Source organism: Diadema antillarum, unplaced genomic scaffold (genome assembly GCF_040938485.1).
Source record: "Diadema antillarum isolate AM-2024a unplaced genomic scaffold, OU_Dant_1.0 seq00000356_RagTag, whole genome shotgun sequence".
NCBI lineage: Eukaryota > Metazoa > Echinodermata > Echinoidea > Diadematoida > Diadematidae > Diadema > Diadema antillarum.
This window is the reverse complement of record NW_027271362.1, coordinates 918,807-939,598: the sequence shown is the minus strand read 5'-3', so window position 1 is coordinate 939,598 and position 20,792 is coordinate 918,807. Positions and strand designations below refer to the sequence as shown.

At 42.1% G+C, this 20,792-nt stretch overlaps 1 protein-coding gene across 1 annotated transcript in view; it reads left to right on the top strand.

The window, feature by feature from the left end:
* LOC139731072 (uncharacterized) overlaps positions 1 to 20,792 on the top strand; it is a 61,788-nt gene that overhangs the window by 17,755 nt on the left and 23,241 nt on the right. Inside the window, exons 12-25 of the mRNA XM_071641952.1 lie at positions 851 to 972; positions 1,432 to 1,585; positions 2,656 to 2,939; positions 5,717 to 8,971; positions 9,436 to 9,775; positions 11,183 to 11,369; positions 12,590 to 13,485; positions 14,325 to 14,498; positions 14,999 to 15,508; positions 16,204 to 16,365; positions 16,868 to 17,257; positions 17,949 to 18,245; positions 18,860 to 19,139; positions 20,255 to 20,378. Of these exons, the coding sequence (XP_071498053.1) occupies positions 851 to 972; positions 1,432 to 1,585; positions 2,656 to 2,939; positions 5,717 to 8,971; positions 9,436 to 9,775; positions 11,183 to 11,369; positions 12,590 to 13,485; positions 14,325 to 14,498; positions 14,999 to 15,508; positions 16,204 to 16,365; positions 16,868 to 17,257; positions 17,949 to 18,245; positions 18,860 to 19,139; positions 20,255 to 20,378 (7,175 nt within the window). The remainder of the gene's footprint in view (positions 1 to 850; positions 973 to 1,431; positions 1,586 to 2,655; positions 2,940 to 5,716; positions 8,972 to 9,435; positions 9,776 to 11,182; positions 11,370 to 12,589; positions 13,486 to 14,324; positions 14,499 to 14,998; positions 15,509 to 16,203; positions 16,366 to 16,867; positions 17,258 to 17,948; positions 18,246 to 18,859; positions 19,140 to 20,254; positions 20,379 to 20,792) is intronic.

Genomic DNA, 20,792 nt, shown 5'->3' with positions numbered 1-20,792 from the left:
TGAAACATTGTGTCATGATCTTCAAATTGAACACATTCTCTTATCTCCTACACATATGGTTGTACCCTAACTTAAAAAAACATTTCCTTCTAAATATTTCAATGTAGCTGCAAAAATCCCCATATTTACCTGTGTTCCCCAAGATTTAATTTCTCATTTTGTTGTTGTTTTTTTTGTTGTTGTTTAATCCTCTTTGTTGTTCTTAAAAAGTTAGCAATGGCTATGTAGACACGTTCTTCTTCTGTCCCTTATTCTTTTTTCTTTATGTCGTGCCTGTGTGTGTGCAGTGTATCTAATTAGTATGCATGTGTTCAAGCTATGGTGTTTAGTTCATTTGACTTTACAAAAATTATCTGTAATATAGTTTAGAGAGTGTAAAGTACATTATTTTCATGTATAATGTATGGGCAACCTGCGATAAAGCATGAGATACTTTCAGTGATGCCTGGCTGTTGTTTTTAGTGCCAGATCGACATACTTTTGAGTTTAATTTTGCCGTAATCTCAATATGCCTCGATCATGTAGTTCTCATGGTTAAATAGTTAATTATAGTGCTTTGTATCCAGTGGAAAAGGGATTTATAAATGTCTAGTATTATCATACTATTATTGGAGATGCACATCCCCTGAGCCAGTTTTGTTTTTAAAATTGAGTTGTTTCATTGCCCCTATGTGCCATTACAATTGTAGTATAGGTCTATCTTGGGTGGATGTAGTCAACATAATCTCCACATCAACAGGAGTATGGTGTGTCATCGCCAAAGGTTGCTCTGACTTCATGAATTTTAAGGATAAAGGTTAAAATGAAACATTCTGAGTGTCAGGTGCTATTGTCATTTAAATGTTAACAGGAGGCAACAATGGAGGATCTGCATATGGTGATCTCTATCGGCCAATCACAGGAGGGAGTGGAGGGGTTTCATCTTATGATGACTGTGCAGGGGGCGGAGTCATTCATATAGAAGTGGGCGGGGTAAGTCTGTGCAAATTGACAGAAAACCATTGAGGATGAACACCTCTGTGATGTGTATCCATGATGTGTCTTTGTTACCATTGTCACTTGTCAATTGCTGGAGGGCTGAGTATGGAGAATTGAATGTCACCTCATTTTGGAAGTACATTTTGTACCAAATTCATAAAACTTACATATAAGAGCTGCATAGAAGACAGCTGTGCTATGTGTTAATACAGTGCAGGAAATTTATAATAAAGAATATGCTTTTCATCTTTGATTCTAGTGGGAATGCATATGAAAATTTATTCATTGTAAAATGATATCATTTTTAGTCATATAAAAGTAAGATGAAGGAAACTGTTCAACCCATAATTTTCAGTAGGTGTTCTACAAACTACTTTACAAAATACCAAGGCAGATTAAGTTAGCATTTAATAATGGGATTCAAAATTGTTCATATTATTTGCTATAATCAAGGAGCTGACATGCGATGGGTCTGTATCTGTCAACGGACTTGGACCAATCAGTAACCACTTAGGTTCAGGAGGAAGTGGGGGCAGCCTGCTCATACAGACCAGCAAGTTCAGAGGTCGTGGGCAGGTGACAGCCAATGGTGGATCAGGAAGGGGAGGTATGTGTGATTGATGTCATTTTCAACAGGCATTTTTTAACCGTTGAGGATGAGTCCCGAGTATACTTGGGCAAGTGTCTAAGGGAAATGAGTGTTGTAGCAAAATCAGGCCGTCCTAAACGAGTTAAGTGGGAGCAGTCATGAATATCCCATTGCATTCAGCGTAAGTACACTGTATGTCATTTTCTGATCTGTATTAAGTCACTCTCTAATCCACCAATGCTATAGATTGCGATATCATCATTAATGTAACTAACAGTACTTGACAAGATTTATACTTTAAGCTTAGTGGTCATAATTTTCTCTGAATGTGGAAAAATATGTTCTTACAGACAGCACATGTATGTATTACAACTTGATGATTAAACTGTTTTAATGGTCACTGAGCAAGCGTAGAAACAGGTTAAAACTCACATTTTTTTACTTTTTAATTGGATATCCTTTCAGATTTAGATATTCCATTGGGTGTTTTTTTTTTCATGTACATGTATTAAGACTTGTTCACAAGTTTTATTTGACTAAACCTTTTAGTTAACATTTTCACTGTCAAGCAGACTTTAACTCGAAGATATAGGAAGCAGTCACCAAAGCTTTGGACATTATGTTAAGTGCACAGCATGGTGTTGACATCACACTTTGTAACGTATCTCAGATTTACACTAATCTGTCAACACTAATATGCTTCTACAGGCACTCGATGTTTGTTCTACAAACAGCAATCAGCAAGAATGAATTTAAAACAAAATTTCTGACATGTACAATGTACATGACATTCAACAAGCTTCATGTGATATCAGTGCAGCTTGGTATTCCTTCATCTTATTTGTATAAAACAGAACACACACACACACACACACCCACACTCATTTGTGCTGGATCGATTGTTACCAATGAATATACACAATGATTATTTGAACATATAGATTCAAATTGACAGGGAATGCATAGATGCTCAGAAAAGTATTCTTTTTGTGCATTTGCTTTCTGATTTTATCTGCAAGTCAGGCCATATACATTGTATGTCTCTTGTTCATTATGACCAATATATACATTTGCACTCTCTGTACCAGTTAATCCTGACTATGGTGGAGGAAGCGGAGGACGTATTGCTGTGTACACACATGAGTTGTACAGGTTCCGGGGAACTGTGAAAGCTCTGGGCGGTTCCAGTGGCAGTGCTGGTGGGCCAGGTACTGTGTACAAGCACAGCACAACTGCAGATTTCATCAGGGATGAGCTGGAGGTAGACAACAATGGTTACAGCAGCAATCCCAGCACTGTGACTCTGATGGATGGAATACAACACAACTTCTATGTGGTTAGACTTCTTCGAGGAGGACGACTTAATATTCAGGTTTGTTTGATTTTGGTTTCATTGTATTCCATACTCACAAGATTTATCAGTCGTGCAATAGATATGTTGCGCTTTTCTGTGTTTTTGTTTGTTTGTTTGTTTGTTTGTTCGTACATTCAAATTTTTGTGTTCTTGTATCGCACATGTACATATGCAGTGTGTCTATTTATGATTTTTGTAATATAGATGTGTGTATTGAATGTAAAATGTGTGGATGTGTATTTGGATGTTAATTGGTTTTAATAACAGACATTGAATTGCCCTGGGTTCAGCAATAATAATAACTAATTCGCAGTACCTATCAAGTGCCTATCTCATTGAAATTTCTCAATGTAGCAAAAAAAAAAAAGCTGCTGAAAACTGCTTATCCAATAAAGGCGAGCCAATGGAGTAAAAAGGAGTCAAAAGGGTCCTGAGCTTTCGATCCTCGCAGAATCTTCGTCAGAGGCAAAATGACAAACAAGCAGGGAAAGCAATCACACATAAGGACTTCACAAAACAAGAACAGTCAGGGACAGACTGGGTACACAGAACAAAGAAAACAAAGGAGAGGGTGGGAGGTCATGGGCAAGGAACCCAACAGGTAAAGGGAGGGGGATTAGAGCAGGAGGGTGGACAGACAAAAGGCAGAGGAGGGCGGACAGACAAAAGGCAGAGGAGGGTCAGTAATGATCATGAAGATCAAGGGGGCAACCATTGACAGAAAAGGATGAATAGGGAGGCAACATCAAAGAAGATAAGGAACACCAGAGGGATAAAGAAAGGGAAAGAGTGAAAAAGCAACAGCAAGGGGAAGGGGGGGGGGGGGGGGGGCTGAGCAAACAGTGAGCCCTGAAAGGTGTACCAGGAGGAGGCAACAAAATGAAGGTAATCAAACATATCAAAGTATACATACACACACAGTAATGATAATAATGACAACTAAAATGACAGTAGTGAAAAAGATATCGATAAAAAAAAGATAAAATAAAGCACATATGAAAAACGGGGGGGGGGGGGGGGGCAACATCCGAAGGAGAGAAAATTGTATACATTGTTTGTTGATAAGCAGGCATAGGCATGATAAGCACAAGTATGTCCATTGTATAAGCAGACAAAACCAAGTGTGTGTATATGTAGGTGGAAAAAGGCTGTATAAAAGAGACTCAAACTAGAGGAAGGAATCAATTGGGAATAAAAGGGTCTGCAATTGGAAAAAGTGCAAAGAAAGAACAAAATGAAATTAGAATGGAAAAGAGAATAATAATGGTAATAATGATAAAATAAAGGTGGTTAGTCATTTCCCTCCTGGATGTTGAGGCCATGGGGTTGGATGATGTGAAGTCGTCTCATCCAGAGCTTCTCTCTGCTGGTTCTGGACGAGTGCCTAAAGATTTGATGCCCTGTAGAGTCATATCAGTGATGGAATGATCGGGAAGATTGAAATGATGGCCCACTGGAGTGTCGAGCTTGGCTGTGTTGACAGTAGATCTGTGTCCATAGAAGCGTCTTTTGAGTGTTGTCTTGGTTTCCCCAACATACTGGATCCTACAAACTCTGCAAGTGATGAGATACAGGACATTGGTGGCAGTACAAGTGATGTTTCTCATGGATGTGTATGCTACAAATGATGCACCTACATGCTGAACAATAGAATGTGCCATGCTGTAAAGGAGAAGAATTTTCAGTGAGGGAGGGTACTTCAGCACGGACGATGAGATCCTTGAGGTTGCGGGGGCGTCGGTATGCCAGGATGAAAATATCTGGGACGGCCTGTAAGAGACGAGCAGAGGTGTGAAGGATATGGTGATTATCACGGAGGATATTGTGGAGAGAGGGTAGATTGGGATGGAAAGTGGTCACGAGGGGTATTCTGTCAGTGGTGTCCTGCTTGTTGGTTTTCGGTTTGAGAACTTCAGATCTGGGGAGAGAACGAACTTTGTTGATGGCTTGTTGAACTCTCCTGGTACCGTAGCCCCTGGCTGCGAGATGTCTCTTCAGGTTCCTGGCATGGAAAGAAAACTCAGAATCCTCAGTGCAGATACGGCGAAGTCTGAGGGCTTGACTGTAAGGGATACTGGTTTCCTCAAACCGCTGAGAAAATACAGAAAAAGAAAAGAAGAAGGTACAGTTTCAGTATGTTCAGACACATATAACAAAAATTACCAGCTGCTGCACATTCTCATGCATGAGACTTTTCATTTAACAAATAGGTTATTAACAGAGATTTGAATTTTTCTTTTGAGTCAGTTTGTCTTATACATTCAGATAGATTGTTCCACAGCTGAGGGGAGTACAGAGCTATTTTGAAGCATGGATCTAAATCTAACAAAACAGAATAAAATATGCATACATTCACTGACAATAGTTGTGTTCAGACAATGATCCCTAACCTCAAGGAAAGCTATCCTTGAGGATATAGGCTCTGGCCCCTTAACTATGATGCACATTCACATGACAAAGCCTATCCTCAAGGATAGGCTTACTGCCCCCATAACTATGCTTATCTACAAGTCCCTGTTAACAAGTTCTGTCCACATGATGCCTAACTACAAGTGGGGACCGCCTGCAGCTCATTGATAGAGCACTAACCCTGAGATATCTCGTGGATAGCTATCTTCAAGATAGCTATCAACGAGTGTGTCTACACGCGCCTTACTAAGAGCCTATCATCGAAGATAGCTATCCTTGAGGATAGGGATCACCTTCTGAACGTAACTAATATTTGTAAACCAATTGGTTATGCTGACATACATTCCTCAAATGGTAGTCTCCTTTATGTACCCCCTTTGTTGCAGGGAGCTGCAGACTCAATACAGTATGCATCTGTGCATAGTCTTGATGGAGACAGGACTGGGGTAATGATTGTCGGCCGATATGCTCAGGTGCACCTTGCTTCCAGCGACAGGCGAACCCGACCTCAATCGAGCATCTCAATTGAGTTTGAGGGAATCTGTGTACTTCCTCGCTACACCGAAATTATTGACACACTCGGTGTAAACGGAGGGATTCATGGTATGGAGAAGCTTGTTGTGAGTGGGACTGTGAATCTTGCAAACCAAGGATTCACAGTCTGCAGTAATTGCTCAACCAATTCCACTGAACTTGGCCAGTACCGTCTTGCAAGTTTGAGAGTGCGCACTTCCGGCATCCTACACACTTCAAGCCGGAGCTATTACATTGGACACGAGGATGGAGTGCGTCTATACCTGTCAAGGGACATGGAAGTGGAGTACCGTGGAGTGATCAGAACGGATCGCAGTCTCGCAGTGTACACGAGAGGAATAAAGATAGAGATGGCAGCATTGGTAGATGGAATCGCGAGAGGGTATGGCATATCCGCAGGTCCCGGAAGAGGCAGCTGTAGGGGCAGTGGTGGTGGTTATGGAGGGCATGGTAAGAGGATAAGCTGTAGTTCTGGAAGCGATGTTTATGGCACCGCATGTCTCCCACTTGAAGCCGGGAGTGGAGGCGCTTCTCATCCTTGCTCTTCGACCGGTGGCAAAGGCGGATCAGCAGTGAAGTTTGTTGTTTCATACCTCACCCAACATGAAGGGGACGTCATGATGGATGGGAGCAATGGACGATATGCTGGTGGAGGTGGCAGTGGTGGCGCTATTTGGTTAGACAGTACTTATTTTGAAGGACGTGGAGTTCTGTCAGCCACAGGTGGTGGTTCTTCAAGGAGAACCTGCTATTACCACGCGTACTACACTGGTGGTGGAGGTGGAGGGGGAAGAATAAGAACTTACTCTCCAAATAAGTATCTTATTATTTCTGGAAGGAGGACAGTGGAAAAAGGCCATAGCTCATACACTTCTGCCTTTGACGGTGAAGACGGAACGCTCTGCACCAATTCTTTGCAATGCAGCAGCCATGGCTTTTGGAATGTTACTCGGCAACAATGCACTTGCGATGTTGGATACGTTGGAAGCAGGTGCCAAGTTCCTTGCTCGGCTCTAGATACTTGTAATGGTAGAGGTTTGTGCACAGACACTGGTGACTGTGAGTGTGATGCAGGCTACGTTGGCTTCCGATGTGAGCACGAGTGCAGTCAAAGCCAGACATGTAATGGGCACGGGGAATGTACGGACTTTGGGGAATGCCTCTGTGAACCTTGTTACCATGGAGAAAACTGTTCAGTGATGTGTGGAGATGCTGGGGTTTGTTCCACTTATGGAAGATGTGATTGCAACGGCTGTTTCTCTGGAGAGTTCTGTGACTCCTTGTGTTCAGGACATGGGAATTGCAATGACGGTCTCTGTTCTTGTGAGGAAGGGTGGAGAGGAGAGCTGTGCTCAATTGCAGGCTGTCCAGGAGAAGACGTTGACTGCTCTGGTAATGGTGTTTGCAATGCAGCAATCCACCTGTGTTACTGCAATCCCGGATGGGCAGGAGCAGATTGCTCTGTCCCAGACTGTGCAGGAGATCCAGACTGCAATGGAAACGGACAGTGCTCGCCCGCCCGTGACCCTCCTGAGTGCGTCTGCTCTACAGGGTGGATGGGGCGGGCCTGCGAAGAAGAATGCCTGCATGGTAATGCCACAGTGATAGATGGAAAATTCATCTGTATATGTGAGCCCTGTTGGGTTGGTCAAGGCTGCAATGTCCTCTGCTCAGGGTATGGTGCTTGCAATAGTGAGAAACAGAGGTGTGACTGCGACCCCATGCTCGGCTGGAGAGGAGACTTCTGTCAAATCCCGGGATGTCCTGGAATTGGAACAGACTGCTCAGGGCATGGTGATTGCAACAGTGCCATTCACGAGTGTACTTGTTATCCTGGCTGGTCCGGAGTGGCTTGTCACGAGCCAGACTGCCCTGGAGAACCAGACTGCTATGATAGAGGCTTCTGCAACACAACCCGGGACCCTCCAACCTGTACGAACTGTTCTGTCGGGTACATGGGTTCTGATTGCAACGAGCCATGTGTAAAGGGAATCCAGCAGCCTATGGACAGTGGGATTTGTGTGTGTGATCCTGGATGGGTCGGTACAAGCTGCGACTCTGAATGCTCGGGACATGGAAAGGTTGTGAATGATGTCTGTCACTGCGATTTTGACTCGGGTTGGCGAGGAGAGTTCTGCGACAACCCAGGCTGCCCCGGCATTGATGTGGATTGCAGTGGTCATGGAAGCTGTGACAGTTCACTTCATATTTGTACTTGCGACCCTGGCTGGAGGGGCATTGGCTGTCATGAACCTGACTGTCCAGGTGAACCAGACTGCAATGGCAAAGGCACTTGCAACGATGCCTTCGATCCTCCGAGATGTTTAGATTGTGAGCCTGGAGTGATGGGACCAGCATGTGAAGATCCTTGCATTCATGGTGTACAAGACCCTCCCAACAGTGGTTTCTGCAACTGTAGTCAGGGATATACAGGTGTTGGCTGTGATGCTGAGTGCTGTCTTCACGGGACGGTGGTGAATGGTGAGTGTCAGTGTGACCCTTCGTGGTGGGGTCCTCTGTGCTGTGATCCAGGATGTCCTGGTGTTGGATCACCATGTAGCAACAGAGGAGAGTGCAATGCAGCCACACACATATGCCAGTGTGACATTGGGTACAAAGGAGAGGGCTGTGAACACCTTGACTGTCCTGGTGATCCAGATTGCTTTGATCGTGGCACATGCACTGATGACTCTGGAAGTCCTCGCTGCATGAACTGTTCTTGGCCATACATTGGCCACGACTGCAACAGCTTGTGCCAGTTTGGCCGGGAGGAACCTGCTGATAGTGGCAACTGCGTCTGCGATCCCTGCTTCGCTGGCAGCGGTTGCAACTCGGAATGCTCAGGAAATGGCCAATGTTACACCAACCCTGATACCAGTGAGCGGGAGTGTTCCTGTGACTCAAGGTGGAGAGGACCACTGTGCAACATCCCTGGTTGTCCTGGTGAGGGGAAAGACTGCAGCGGGAATGGCGACTGCAATACTGCAGTGGGCATCTGCTTCTGCTTTCCTGGCTGGACTGGAGAGGGCTGTGACATACCTGACTGTCCGGGGGAGCCTGACTGCAATGAACAAGGCCAGTGTCTGGTATCTGAGGAACAGGAAGCTGTAAGTATGCCTTGCTGCAAAGGTTAATGCTACTACAGCGTATTTGGCACCTGACGAAAATTATGCTTTTCATTCAAGTTTTAATTGTAAGAAATGCAGGTGAAATATCAAACATGTATTTCTCTTAAGAAAATATGGAGTTATCAGACATTGTCCTGAACATTTTGTGAAAGGTACATGTACTGCAATGTTTGTTCGCCGAAGGGAACTACACTGTTCGTGTTTGAATGTTAGATTCCTTTTCTTCTGGATGAAACATAGAAGATTATTCTCAATGTGAAGTAACTACCCAGTCACAGTCCATCATCACTTCCTGTTAAGGACCATTGTAATGTATGTGATTTGGTTTCAACTTATTCCTATCTGGTAGAACAATATTGATATGCCACTTTCCCCTATAATCAGTCAGAACAAAAACAGTGCTTCTTTTGATCTGAACAGGCACCTATTTTACCAATCCGCAGGTCTGTTCTTGCTCCGATAACCACTTTGGGAGTGAATGTGAATTCCACTGTGCACATGGTAGTGTGGAGGACTCGGTGTGCACCTGCAATGAGTGCTACACTGGCTACGAGTGCAACGTCGAGTGTTCTGGTAATGGGCAGTGCGAGAGTGGTCAGTGTCAGTGCACCAACCTTGCCGAACAGGCCTTCGTGGGACCACACTGCGAGTTCCTGGGGTGTCCCAGCTCCTGCAGTGGGCATGGTTCCTGCAACTCTGGAACACATGAGTGTACCTGCTACCCTGGATGGTCAGGAAAGGACTGCAGTACTCCAGATTGTCCCGGAACACCCAGTTGCTCAGGTAAGTGGAGTGTAATACCCTTGATAACTACATTCTTTTACAGAGCTTAAAAGTACCTTGCCACCAGCAACATAAATTGTCAAGTTTAGATGTGTGATGTAATTTTCTCTTCTATTTTTTTTTTAGATCTTAACAAGATATTTTGCCAGATTTAACCCTATTTTAACTGGGGGGGGGGGGGGGATCAAATTGACACCCCCCTCAACATTTCGCGCCACGATTCCGCAACGGGCAAAGATTGTGCCGCGTTGTTTCATGACTTTTTTCATGGAAGTCTCTAGCATATTTTGAGACCAAATTTGCGATGTCCGGGTACACCGTTCTGAAGTTACGTAATGTTTTGCATATGCATGTCAACCCGAAAACAGCTCAAATTCATGATATCGTGTGCAAATCCGATGCAAATTGTGTTTTTTGGTTAAATTGATATAGATTAGATTATTTCAACTTTTAACCATTGAAATTAATCAATTCTAGTGTAGATAGGCTTGAAAAAGTGCCTGCAACAAATTTTGGCAAAAAACAAGAGAAAATGAAAGGTCGAAAAAACAATAAAATACATAAGAAATTAACAAAACAATAAAAGACAAAAGAAATTTATTTAGATTGTGCCATTTTTTTACAAGAAAATTGTTTGATGTGTCTTTAGGAACTCTGACACAAAAATTTAGCCATCCTTCAGTCTTTCTAACGGAGTTATAGGTGAAAAAATGATTTCATGCATAAATTTGCATAATTCATTTATTAAAAACAGAAAGCCAATATTTTTCTATTGTATGACCATGTAATCTTGTAGTTGACATCCAGCTCTAGCTTTAGTCAAAATTTTGCGGCAATCGCGTGATCGGCGGACGAGATCTGAAGGAGGGTCATATTGACCCCCCCCCCAGTAAAAACTTAGTCTCAAATAGCCCAGTTAAAATAGGGTTAATGATAGCATTGTCAGGTGTTGGAAATCATTACGTCATCAAACTGTAAATGAGGAATTTTTCAGGTGTTCTTCGTCTTTCATTGAGACTTTGATCATGTATCTCATATATATTTTAGTATGAATTGAAAGACAGCACTGTGATTTATGATATATTTTATGACCAAAGGAGTGAATGTGTAACAGCCAATTTTCTTTCTTTGATTAGAGTAATGAATGTTCACTTTTTGTGTGTGTGTGTAGCATCAATGACAGCTTCTATTCGATGTCAATCCATGTAATTTGGTTTATTCCTTAGCTAATGATGCAAAGTACAATCTAAGTAGTGAAATGAGGAGAAGTTTCAGAATTCAGCACATTTTGACTCATTCATTACTAAACCATAAAATAACTATAAAAGAATGTAACTCATGGAATGCACCATGTTGGAAGCTAGTATAATTATAACTGATAATTTGACTTTGTGTGTCATGTCACAGGTAATGGTGTCTGCAGAGACACAATACCAAGAAAATGCAAATGTCATCCAAGGTGGACAGGCACTGCCTGTGACGTTCCTTGCTCCAACGGAAACAACACGTATGGGACGGGATGTGTGTGCAATCCCTGCTTCACTGGTCTGGGCTGCACAGAGATCTGCAGTGGGAATGGACTATGCAAGGATGGGTGGGTGATTCGTCCCACTTTCATTTCATATAATTCCATTCATAAACAACTTTTATAGCCTTTAGAACTTACAGTTTATGTAAGGATTAATCGGTGTCAAAGATATGTTATTGTCCATCTCAGTTGAATAATTTAATTTCTACCAGATGATCCTCAATCCTTTCATGTTTAATGACATACACTTTCCAGTCATATAGATGGATAGATAAGATACTTCGATAGATATTAAGATAGATGGATATGATAGTAGCAGCAGATAGCCTAAAGTCATGACCCTTGCTGGCATGGTGTCTTAACTTTATATGTGACCGTGCACCTCAAAACGAACATAAAGTCGCACACACTGATTTTGCGTGAGGACTGAAAATAAGTGAAATGGGTCAACCTAGCCGAACTTGACTTTTTCATATTTGATATTTTCTGAAAGAGGGGATCTTCTTTTACATTGTGCTAAAATTTGGTATCATAAAATGGGCAGGTAAGTGTGTTTTTTTAGCAGTTTATCTCGAACATTTTTGGTAGAATAGTGTAATTAGGTGTGTCTTAGAATCCCTTTTTCATTTCTGAAAAACCTTGTCCACACTCTTCACTTTCAACTCTAATAACTTTTGAAAGGATAGTGCTACTGCTTTGGACGTTGGCATTGATTATGGAGAGAATGTGTTAATGAGGCATGCTTAATTTCAGTTTAATCTGATAATCCCTTCATTGTTGTTGCTCTGGTAGTTTACTTCCTGTTTTTTGTCCCATTCATCGCACAGCCAGCACGGTTTGGTAAAGATTAAGCGCTTGAATAGACACTGTACTTCAGAGCCTCTTTTCTCAGTTCACACTTTTCCTGAGTTTGTGCTTTCTTTCCAATATTTAGATAGGTTAGGAGAGTCCATTTGATTTGAGTTATACATCATTTTAAAGCTTAAAGTCTGCTCTTTCAGAATATGGTCTTAACTAAAAATTCATGTCTGGCGACTTTTTGTTTGTTTTGAGGTGCAGGGTCACATATATACACATAGTGACAACCAAATAGACAGTACAAGTGAATTTACACCAATGTCTATTGGTGTCATGTTTATATGGTTTTCACTATAAATTCATGTACATACAGTGTAAATATATCTTTTGCAATTTGATGAAATAAATAGAGTTAATCCAAACTTTCAGTAAAGAGATTTTCGCACAAGTATTCAAAATTAGCAATATGCTACATCCTTCCATGACAGGAGGTGCGCCTGCCACTTTGAAACAGGTTTCCGTGGCGATAGATGTCAAATTCCAGGATGTCCTGGTAACATGACAGACTGTAGCGGCCATGGCAGCTGTAACACAGGCAGCTGGGAGTGTCTCTGTGATCCTGGGTGGAAGGGAGTGGGATGCCAGCTACCGGACTGTCCAGGAACTCCAGATTGCTCCGGAAATGGGGACTGCCCTCTACCGCCTGTAGGAGAAAACCCTGTTTGTCACTGTCACGACACTTACATGGGCCACGCCTGCGAGCTCCGATGTTTCCACGGAGTGCCTACCCTGATCAACTCCACGTGGGTGTGCGCTTGTGATGACTGCTACGCTGGACTCGACTGTGGGTCCTTTTGCAACAACCAAAGCGAGGAGTGTGTTGATGGCGTGTGCGACTGCGGGTTCGGAGGGTGGCGGGGTGAGCGCTGTGATGTTCTCGGTTGTCCGGGAATCGGTGCCGACTGCAGCAACCGTGGACAGTGCAACCTTGCCGATCGCACCTGCCTGTGTGACGCGGGCTGGACGGGAGCAGGTTGCCACCTCCCGGATTGTCCAGGGGAGCCGGACGACTGCAATGGTAGGGGGATCTGCCTGGAGGATTACCCTTCCCCACGCTGCGTCAACTGCAGTGATGGCTGGATGGGACCTGCCTGTGAGATTCCGTGTGTCAACGGGGCCCAAGATCCACCAAACTCTGGTGTATGTGTCTGCGAACCGTGCTTCCATGGCGTGAGTTGTGATGAACTGTGTTCTGGTGTTGGCAGATGCTTTGACAATGGCACGTGTGACTGCTCGAATACCACTGGAAAAGGCTCGTACTGTGGGCACTATTGCCAAAGTCCAACTGGATTGCCATGTATGGGAAGAGGTTCTCTAATAAGTGGTAAGTAGAAAAAAGTAACTTGCTTTGACTAATGCATTCTCTCTTTTCTCAGCTTAACTGTATATTGGTTTTCCGACTGTTCTACATTTCTCTTTTTTTTCAAACAGTAGTGGAGTAAACTTTGAAATACACAGTGTATGAACAAAGTAGTCATTTGTTAATTTTCAGCTCATTGGGACATTATGACTCTGTGTTATGTGCTACATAAGCACTGTCAAAGATTGTTAACATTTTTTTTTCAATTATTTTCTTGCATTAATTTGGTGACAGCCTTCTCATCTATTACCAAGTTACACTGTATGATCACGTACAGGTCGATGTAAAAATCTGTAAACTTACTTGCAAGTGTTTACATGTAGCTGGAGGTACACTGTATGCCTTCACCATGATGTGCTTTCAAGACGTTAGATTACTTGATAAATACAGACTTCTGTTCATGCCCCTCATAAAGGTACATCTGTGGTACCATAGAAAATGTTTGTCCTCCTTCACAAACCTACACAAGGCAACACATAACCTTTTGCAGTATAAACTATGGTTTGTACATCATGTATATCAATGTAGCATTTGCTATCATTTGATAAAATTTGCTCCATGTATGGCAGTTATTTTTTGAAATATCAGAATTAATTTTTCTCCAGGGTAGCTAGGATATCGAGCAGTATTCATTTCTTCTTACCCTATCATTTTGTGCATACAATGTTGTAATAGTAACGCAATACAAAAGATAGAAGTATACACTGTATTATATGTGCCTGTATTAATCGCTGACAAGTCTCAAGGATGTATTCTTTTAAAATGGCATTGGGAAACCCTCTTGTGCGCCTCTTCCTTTATAGGTGAATGCCTGTGCAATCAAGGCTGGGCAGGTGATTGCTGTGATCAGGCGGACTGCCCCGGGGATCCAGACTGTAATGGGCGGGGCGACTGCTTTGCCGAGGTGTTGGTTCCTGAATGCAGGAACTGCATGGTTGGATGGATGGGAGAAGCATGTGAGATTCCATGTGGTCCAGGTAAGACATTCAGGGTGGTATCCCCTCCCCCCAAATATGATTTGGTGATTACTTGTATTCAGATTCAGTCTAGAATCTGATTACTGATTTTGGCATGGAGTATCGGGCTACAATAATTGTGTGTTGTTTGAAGGTTTGTTATTATTACAATTATACATAACGTTAGATTATTCATGATGGTTAATACATCAACGTGAAATTCATGCATTTTGTAATACTGCCTTTGCCAAAAAGCATTTATGCAAGTATAAAAATGATACACTTTCTGTATGGTATGAATTGTGGATTTGTGCAAATATCAAAAGTCACACACATTATATGCTGCCAGTGATAGTGATTAGCAGAAATACAATATATTGTCCTCTGTAATGTTGGCTCTGTGAGGTCTTCAAAATCCAAAATTACATAAGATAGGAAGAATTTTTTGGGTCAAATTACTTCCATTTTGATTTTTACCATTACTAAACTGATTAATGTTTATTCCAAATTCCTCATCCAAGAACATGGTATCCAGAGGCCAATGGACAGTGGCATCTGTGAGTGCACTGACCCCTGTTGGCATGGTCTCAGCTGCTTGGACCTCTGCAGTGGACGTGGCTCCTGCAACAACGCCACCGCAACCTGTGACTGCCTGGACGGAGCCTGGGGAGATTTCTGCGAGATCCTCAGTTGCCGTGGTGACGGGATGCCCTGCTCCGGCCATGGGGTGTGCCAGTCCGACAGAGCGTGTCTCTGTGATGAGGGCTGGATGGGGGATGGTTGCCAGATTCCTGTGTGCCCGGAGGAGTGCAGTGGTTACGGTGTCTGCAGCGGTGCTTCCGATGTGCCAACCTGTGAGTGCGACGCCCACCACTTCGGCACCGACTGCGGCTACTTGTGTCAGAACGGGAGTGTAGTGAACAGCACTTGTCAGTGCGACCCGTGCTACGCAGGACCGGCCTGCGATCAGGAATGTGCAGCGCATGGTCAATGTGAAAATGACACATGCCTGTGTGAGGCTTCATGGTGGGGTGAGATTACTTGTCTTTGTTTTCAGCTTGTAGAACAATGGTCAAATTATGTGAACTTTATTATTTGGGGAGAGTTTCATCACTTCTTCCCATGGTCAAAGTGTTCATGCATTTTCTTTACTTGATACCATGCAGAAGTGCTTTGACATTGCTTTGACATTGAAGAATATATTAAAATGTTCCCCCAAAAAAGCACATGAATTCAGAATGAAAGAGCATAAACATTGAAACACAGTGTCATGCTCTAGGATTTTGTTTTCTCAGAGAACTTCTCAGGTGGATTTATCATTCTTGGAATATAAAAACGAATGTCGCAAAAATGATTGAGTGTCTTTTTGAGAGATGATAAGCCTAGAATCTACTCAACTATTGCGAAGAATTAAAGTCTCATTGATTTTGCCTTGTTTGCTAGCTGACTGGCAGGGATTATTAGACCAAAGGATTGGAATAATATCATTATTTGATCTAACTTCTGGTCTTTTGTGAAGGAGTGCTTGCATTTATTTTTTTTGTGAAGCATTATTGTATGAGAATGATTGCAGATTATGTGCATAAGTGCCATCTGTTGTAGTTTGTGTGTGCTGTGCGTGTGTGCATAATGTGATAGTGCAAGTCAGTGACTAATGAGAATCAGTATTAAATAGACATTAATCAAATCATACAAGAGTTCATGAACTTTGAACTTGTAATCTTAGGTCCAGTGTGCAGCTACAGGGGCTGCCCCGGGGAGGGGACAAACTGCACTGGCCATGGGTACTGCAATGTTCTACAACAACAGTGCTCCTGTGAGCAGGGCTGGAAGGGAGTCGGCTGTGAGATTCCAGACTGCTATGGTGAACCCGACTGTGGAGGAAACGGTAAGGGCTGCTGACTCTTAAATTAGTCACAATCTTTCTTTGCCTCTTATACAAAATGGTGAGGAAGGCACAAGTTCTTTCTCAACTATGATCATTTTGAAGAATCTTACATTTAGAAAAAATGCATTTAGAAAAATGACCCTAAGATTTATGGGATAAATGCATTTCATAGGCATATGTGTACATTATGTGAAGAGGAAGCATCTCCTATTTTTCATGTATTGGAGGGGGAAGGGAAGTGGATATCTAGATGTACATTTGTTGATAGTACATTGTAAATTGCCAATATTAAATGGGGGGGGGGGAATAATTGTTCTTTACATCCGAGTACAGTATCACATTACTGAACTCTACTGAACACGAATGCAAAAAGACACAGGCAATCAAACGTACGGCAGTGTTCTGTGCAAACTCGAATGCTGTAATTAAATGCTGTAGTTATGACCCAGATGAAATGTTATGATAGATGGCGTTATCATCATAGTTCTTGTTTTCGATGAAGGATATTGTGACGGGGAGAAATTCGTCCCACCCCAGTGCGTGTGTTACTCCGGATGGATGGGAGAGAACTGTGACACGCCTTGCGTCAACGGAACGGAATCGCCACCAAGATCTGGAATGTGCCAGTGCCATGGGTGTTTCTCTGGGCTTAGCTGCAATGTAGAGTGCTCAGGCAGAGGGAGCTGTCTAGAGAACGGTGTTTGCACATGCTCGGAATTCTTCAAGGGAGAGCTGTGCCAGGAATACGACTGCCCCGGCGAACCGGACTGCTCGAGTCGAGGGTCGTGTGTTTTGCGAGACGAGACGGCTATCTGTCTGTGTGACCCGGGATTCACCTCTGAGAACTGTAGTGAAATCATCTGTCCTGGAGAGCCTCAATGTTCTGGCCATGGTACGAAAAGATCTTTTTTCTTATGTATTATGTACGTGTATGTCATGTATATACAATTTATCACCACCACAAACCTAATTAGAATCCTGCCCCACTTGAAAAGTCAGTAGATGTCTTGAAATTGAACTATTTCAGTGTTTATAAATGATTTTTTTCTATGGTTTCTTGAGCTAACATAATTATGTATATATGTCTCAGTCAGTCAACACTTGACTGCATTTAACATGATCTCAAAACTGCTTTTTTTCCTGAAAACTGTGTTAAACTGGTGACCAGCTTCCATAGAAGTAATAGTTATAGGTAAAATGTGAGAAATAACATGTCAGTGGAAATGTATACATTGCTTCTTTCTTTTATCAAGCAATTTATAGGACAAGGTAGGCCCTACAGGTCATTGAACCCATGCCCTGCTAGTCTTAATTTATTTTTCAACTTGCTCATTTCAACAACACAAAGCAGGATGATATGTTTTATCTCATCATTCATCACTCCATAGAAGCTGCACGTTCTCTTGTGGATATTCAAAGAGTAGATGAAGATTCACTCTTAAAAAGATTACTCTAAGAATGTTCAGATACGTGAAATTCTATTAAATTTCATCTCTCAAAGATTTTATTCATGATCAATCAAATTAAATATGCAAGGGCACCTCCGATAAAAACTTTCTTGAAATACTTTCATCACTAATTAGGAACATGTACATTGGTTGGAGACAAGCCTGTCTGCATCTGTGACCACGGATTTGATGGCGACTCATGCGACACGTGCCGCGAGAGATTCACCGGCGACAGCTGTGAACGTTGCGTCGAGAACTACATCGGATGGAACGCAAGCTGCAGCATCTACTGCCTCAAGGGGGTTGCCTCGGAGGTTGGCGGTGATGAGTGCCGCTGCCATAGCAACAATGAGCTGGGGTACTGGGCAGGCGTCAGCTGTGAGCGGTGCCAGGATGGATACGCTCTGCCGTACTGCAGAGCATGTCAGACAGGTAATAAAGCACCTCTATGTGAGCTCTTTTAAATAGTCGACATACATGTAGAGTGTATCTGCTGATGCACGCTCTGTCTGTTTACTCACATTCTGAAATTATACAGTCAGTGAGTATAGGGATGTACTTAAAAGTTTACCTTCCTAGGCTGATCCTTATCAAGTGGGAGTTTAAATGTTAGGTAGAAACACTTTCATTCGTCAAATTAGTAAAGAGCAGTAAGGACCACAATGAATGGACACAGCTCTCAGTTAATGTGTGTTCTTGTTTGTGTGTGTGCTATAAAGCCTAGTCAGAGTAAGAAGTATTAACCCACTGAAGATGGGCTGTCTTTGGTACAACACACCTTTCCCATAAACACTTGCCCGAGTATACTCGGGACTCTTCAACAAGTTAAATGAATCCAAAACCTAGTTTGCTTTCATCATCCTCCAATTTCATTCTATGTCTAGTGTAGTAGTATTTTTATGGAATGATAAATGCAATTTTTTTTTTTAATAAACTTATTCTATTTAGTTTCAAAGTACAGATCTGTAATACATAGCAAGATTCAGTGCATGCTGCCAAGAATATTGAATAAAATTTAGTCTCCCCCCTCTGTTGTATGTTCCCAGACTATGTAGGAGACTGCACCATCAGATGCATTGAAGGTCAAGGTACTTACAGTGACCCCAACGATGGGTCGGGAGGTCGTGGGGTCTTGCGACCTTTCTTGCAGTGTGTGACCCCTGGGAATGAAACCGATGAAGGAGAGGCCTGGTTTGGCTATGAAAATGATAACTGGCATAACATCTACATACCCATCGGCCCGGCGAACCATTTCAATCAGGAGGATTTTGAAGGTCAACCAACTAAGTTCAAACCTGGTCTGCATTACAGCGCAGTGAGAGTCAAGTAGGTGGACCTGTCACTATTCTCTATTGTCTCATCCTATCAAGTTTGCTTATTAGTTTGCTAAGAATCTTGTGAGTACACCATAATTGAGGGGGAGCTATGAAAGTTTTACATTCTATTTCTGAGAGTTATGCCACAACATCATGAGAATTCATCTCCATGTGTGACGTCCATCTTTATGTTTCTAATTCATCCAAAGTGTTGGGAATGTGTAATGCAAAGGTAGATGGTGGAAACCACAGTCTAAGTAAGAGCGAAATAACCAGTAACAGTTTGTTTTACATGTACTTCATCATGGTATCTGAAATGTAGTGCTCTTGTAGCTGTTAGAAGTATATCTGAAAATCATGAATCATGCTGTGTGTTTTTATCATGGCAATGATTTCACTGATGAGATCTGAACTTGAATATTTGCTGTGAGCAAACTTTGAAAAGGGGAAATTATCAAGCACCTTTGCATTGGCGTTTTTTGAAAGCTAGCCACATGAGGGTATTTTTATCTCGGATAGGGGAGGAGTAATACATTTTTTTTTTAAAGCAGAGTCCTTGGCTTTATCAGTATCAGGGCCTTCAGTCCTAAATTAGAGACACTTCTGTTGCAAATTATTCACTAATTGCGCTACATCAACACAAATAAGCACCAATGATTCAGTGTTTTAGAAGTACTAGTAGCCATAGTAAAAAAATCAAGAGCATACATTGTACATACTCAGGTGGACTCAAACCAACAATCTTCTGATTATCATGGCTACTCCTAAAAACACAATCAGTGCTTACATATGTTGCTGTAAGGTAATTTGCCAATCAGGTGCAATAAAGAGTCGAAGTGAGAATTCTTAATTTGCATTGAGACACTTCATCCATTGCTTTTTATTTAATCCTGTCAAAAGCAGGAGAACCGCTGCTAAGCCAAAGGTCTTTTTAATTGAGACTGTGTGTGTTAAAAAATGTCAGCCAGAATGGAATTTTCTACAGGAAGTTGAGTGAGTATTTTAGTTTCCAGTTCATTGTAAAATGATGTGTTGTAAAGTTCAGTGAGCACCAGTAAATGGAAAAAAAAAATGTGTTGTGGGAAAAATGCAGCCCTAATTTCCTCCAACTTTCCTTAATTTCAGATTAAACGAGAATGAAGAAGCAGCATGGTTTTTGACTTACAGTCCTTCCAACACACAATTCAGCATCACCACATCATTGGGCCCAGTAAGGCATTGCTCAGCAGTGGATGAGCAGATGGCAGAAGTGAGTGCAACCATATCTTAGAATTGCATATAAAACAGATTTTCTTATTGGGTTTGTTGTGCCTTCGTATTGGCTTGTGCCTGCATCGCATCATGTTTTCGTCAAAGAGCTAAATTGTTTGTATTAGAGGGAAAATCAATTGTTTAATAAGCTTGGGCACATCTTTTTCTCTTACAACCCTTCTTAATATACAAAGAAAGAAGTATAAACAAGCAAAGTGAGGATACGCTACAATACATGTACCTAATCATGTAGAAAAAATGTAAAGCTGAAAAGGTTATTTTTAATGATGATGGAATATCAACCTCACTAGCCACATTTCTGTATACATACTATAAAGTTATAACACACTCATTGGATTACAAACTTACAATGTATTGTGGGCAAGTGATAACATGAGAATAAAAAATGTAC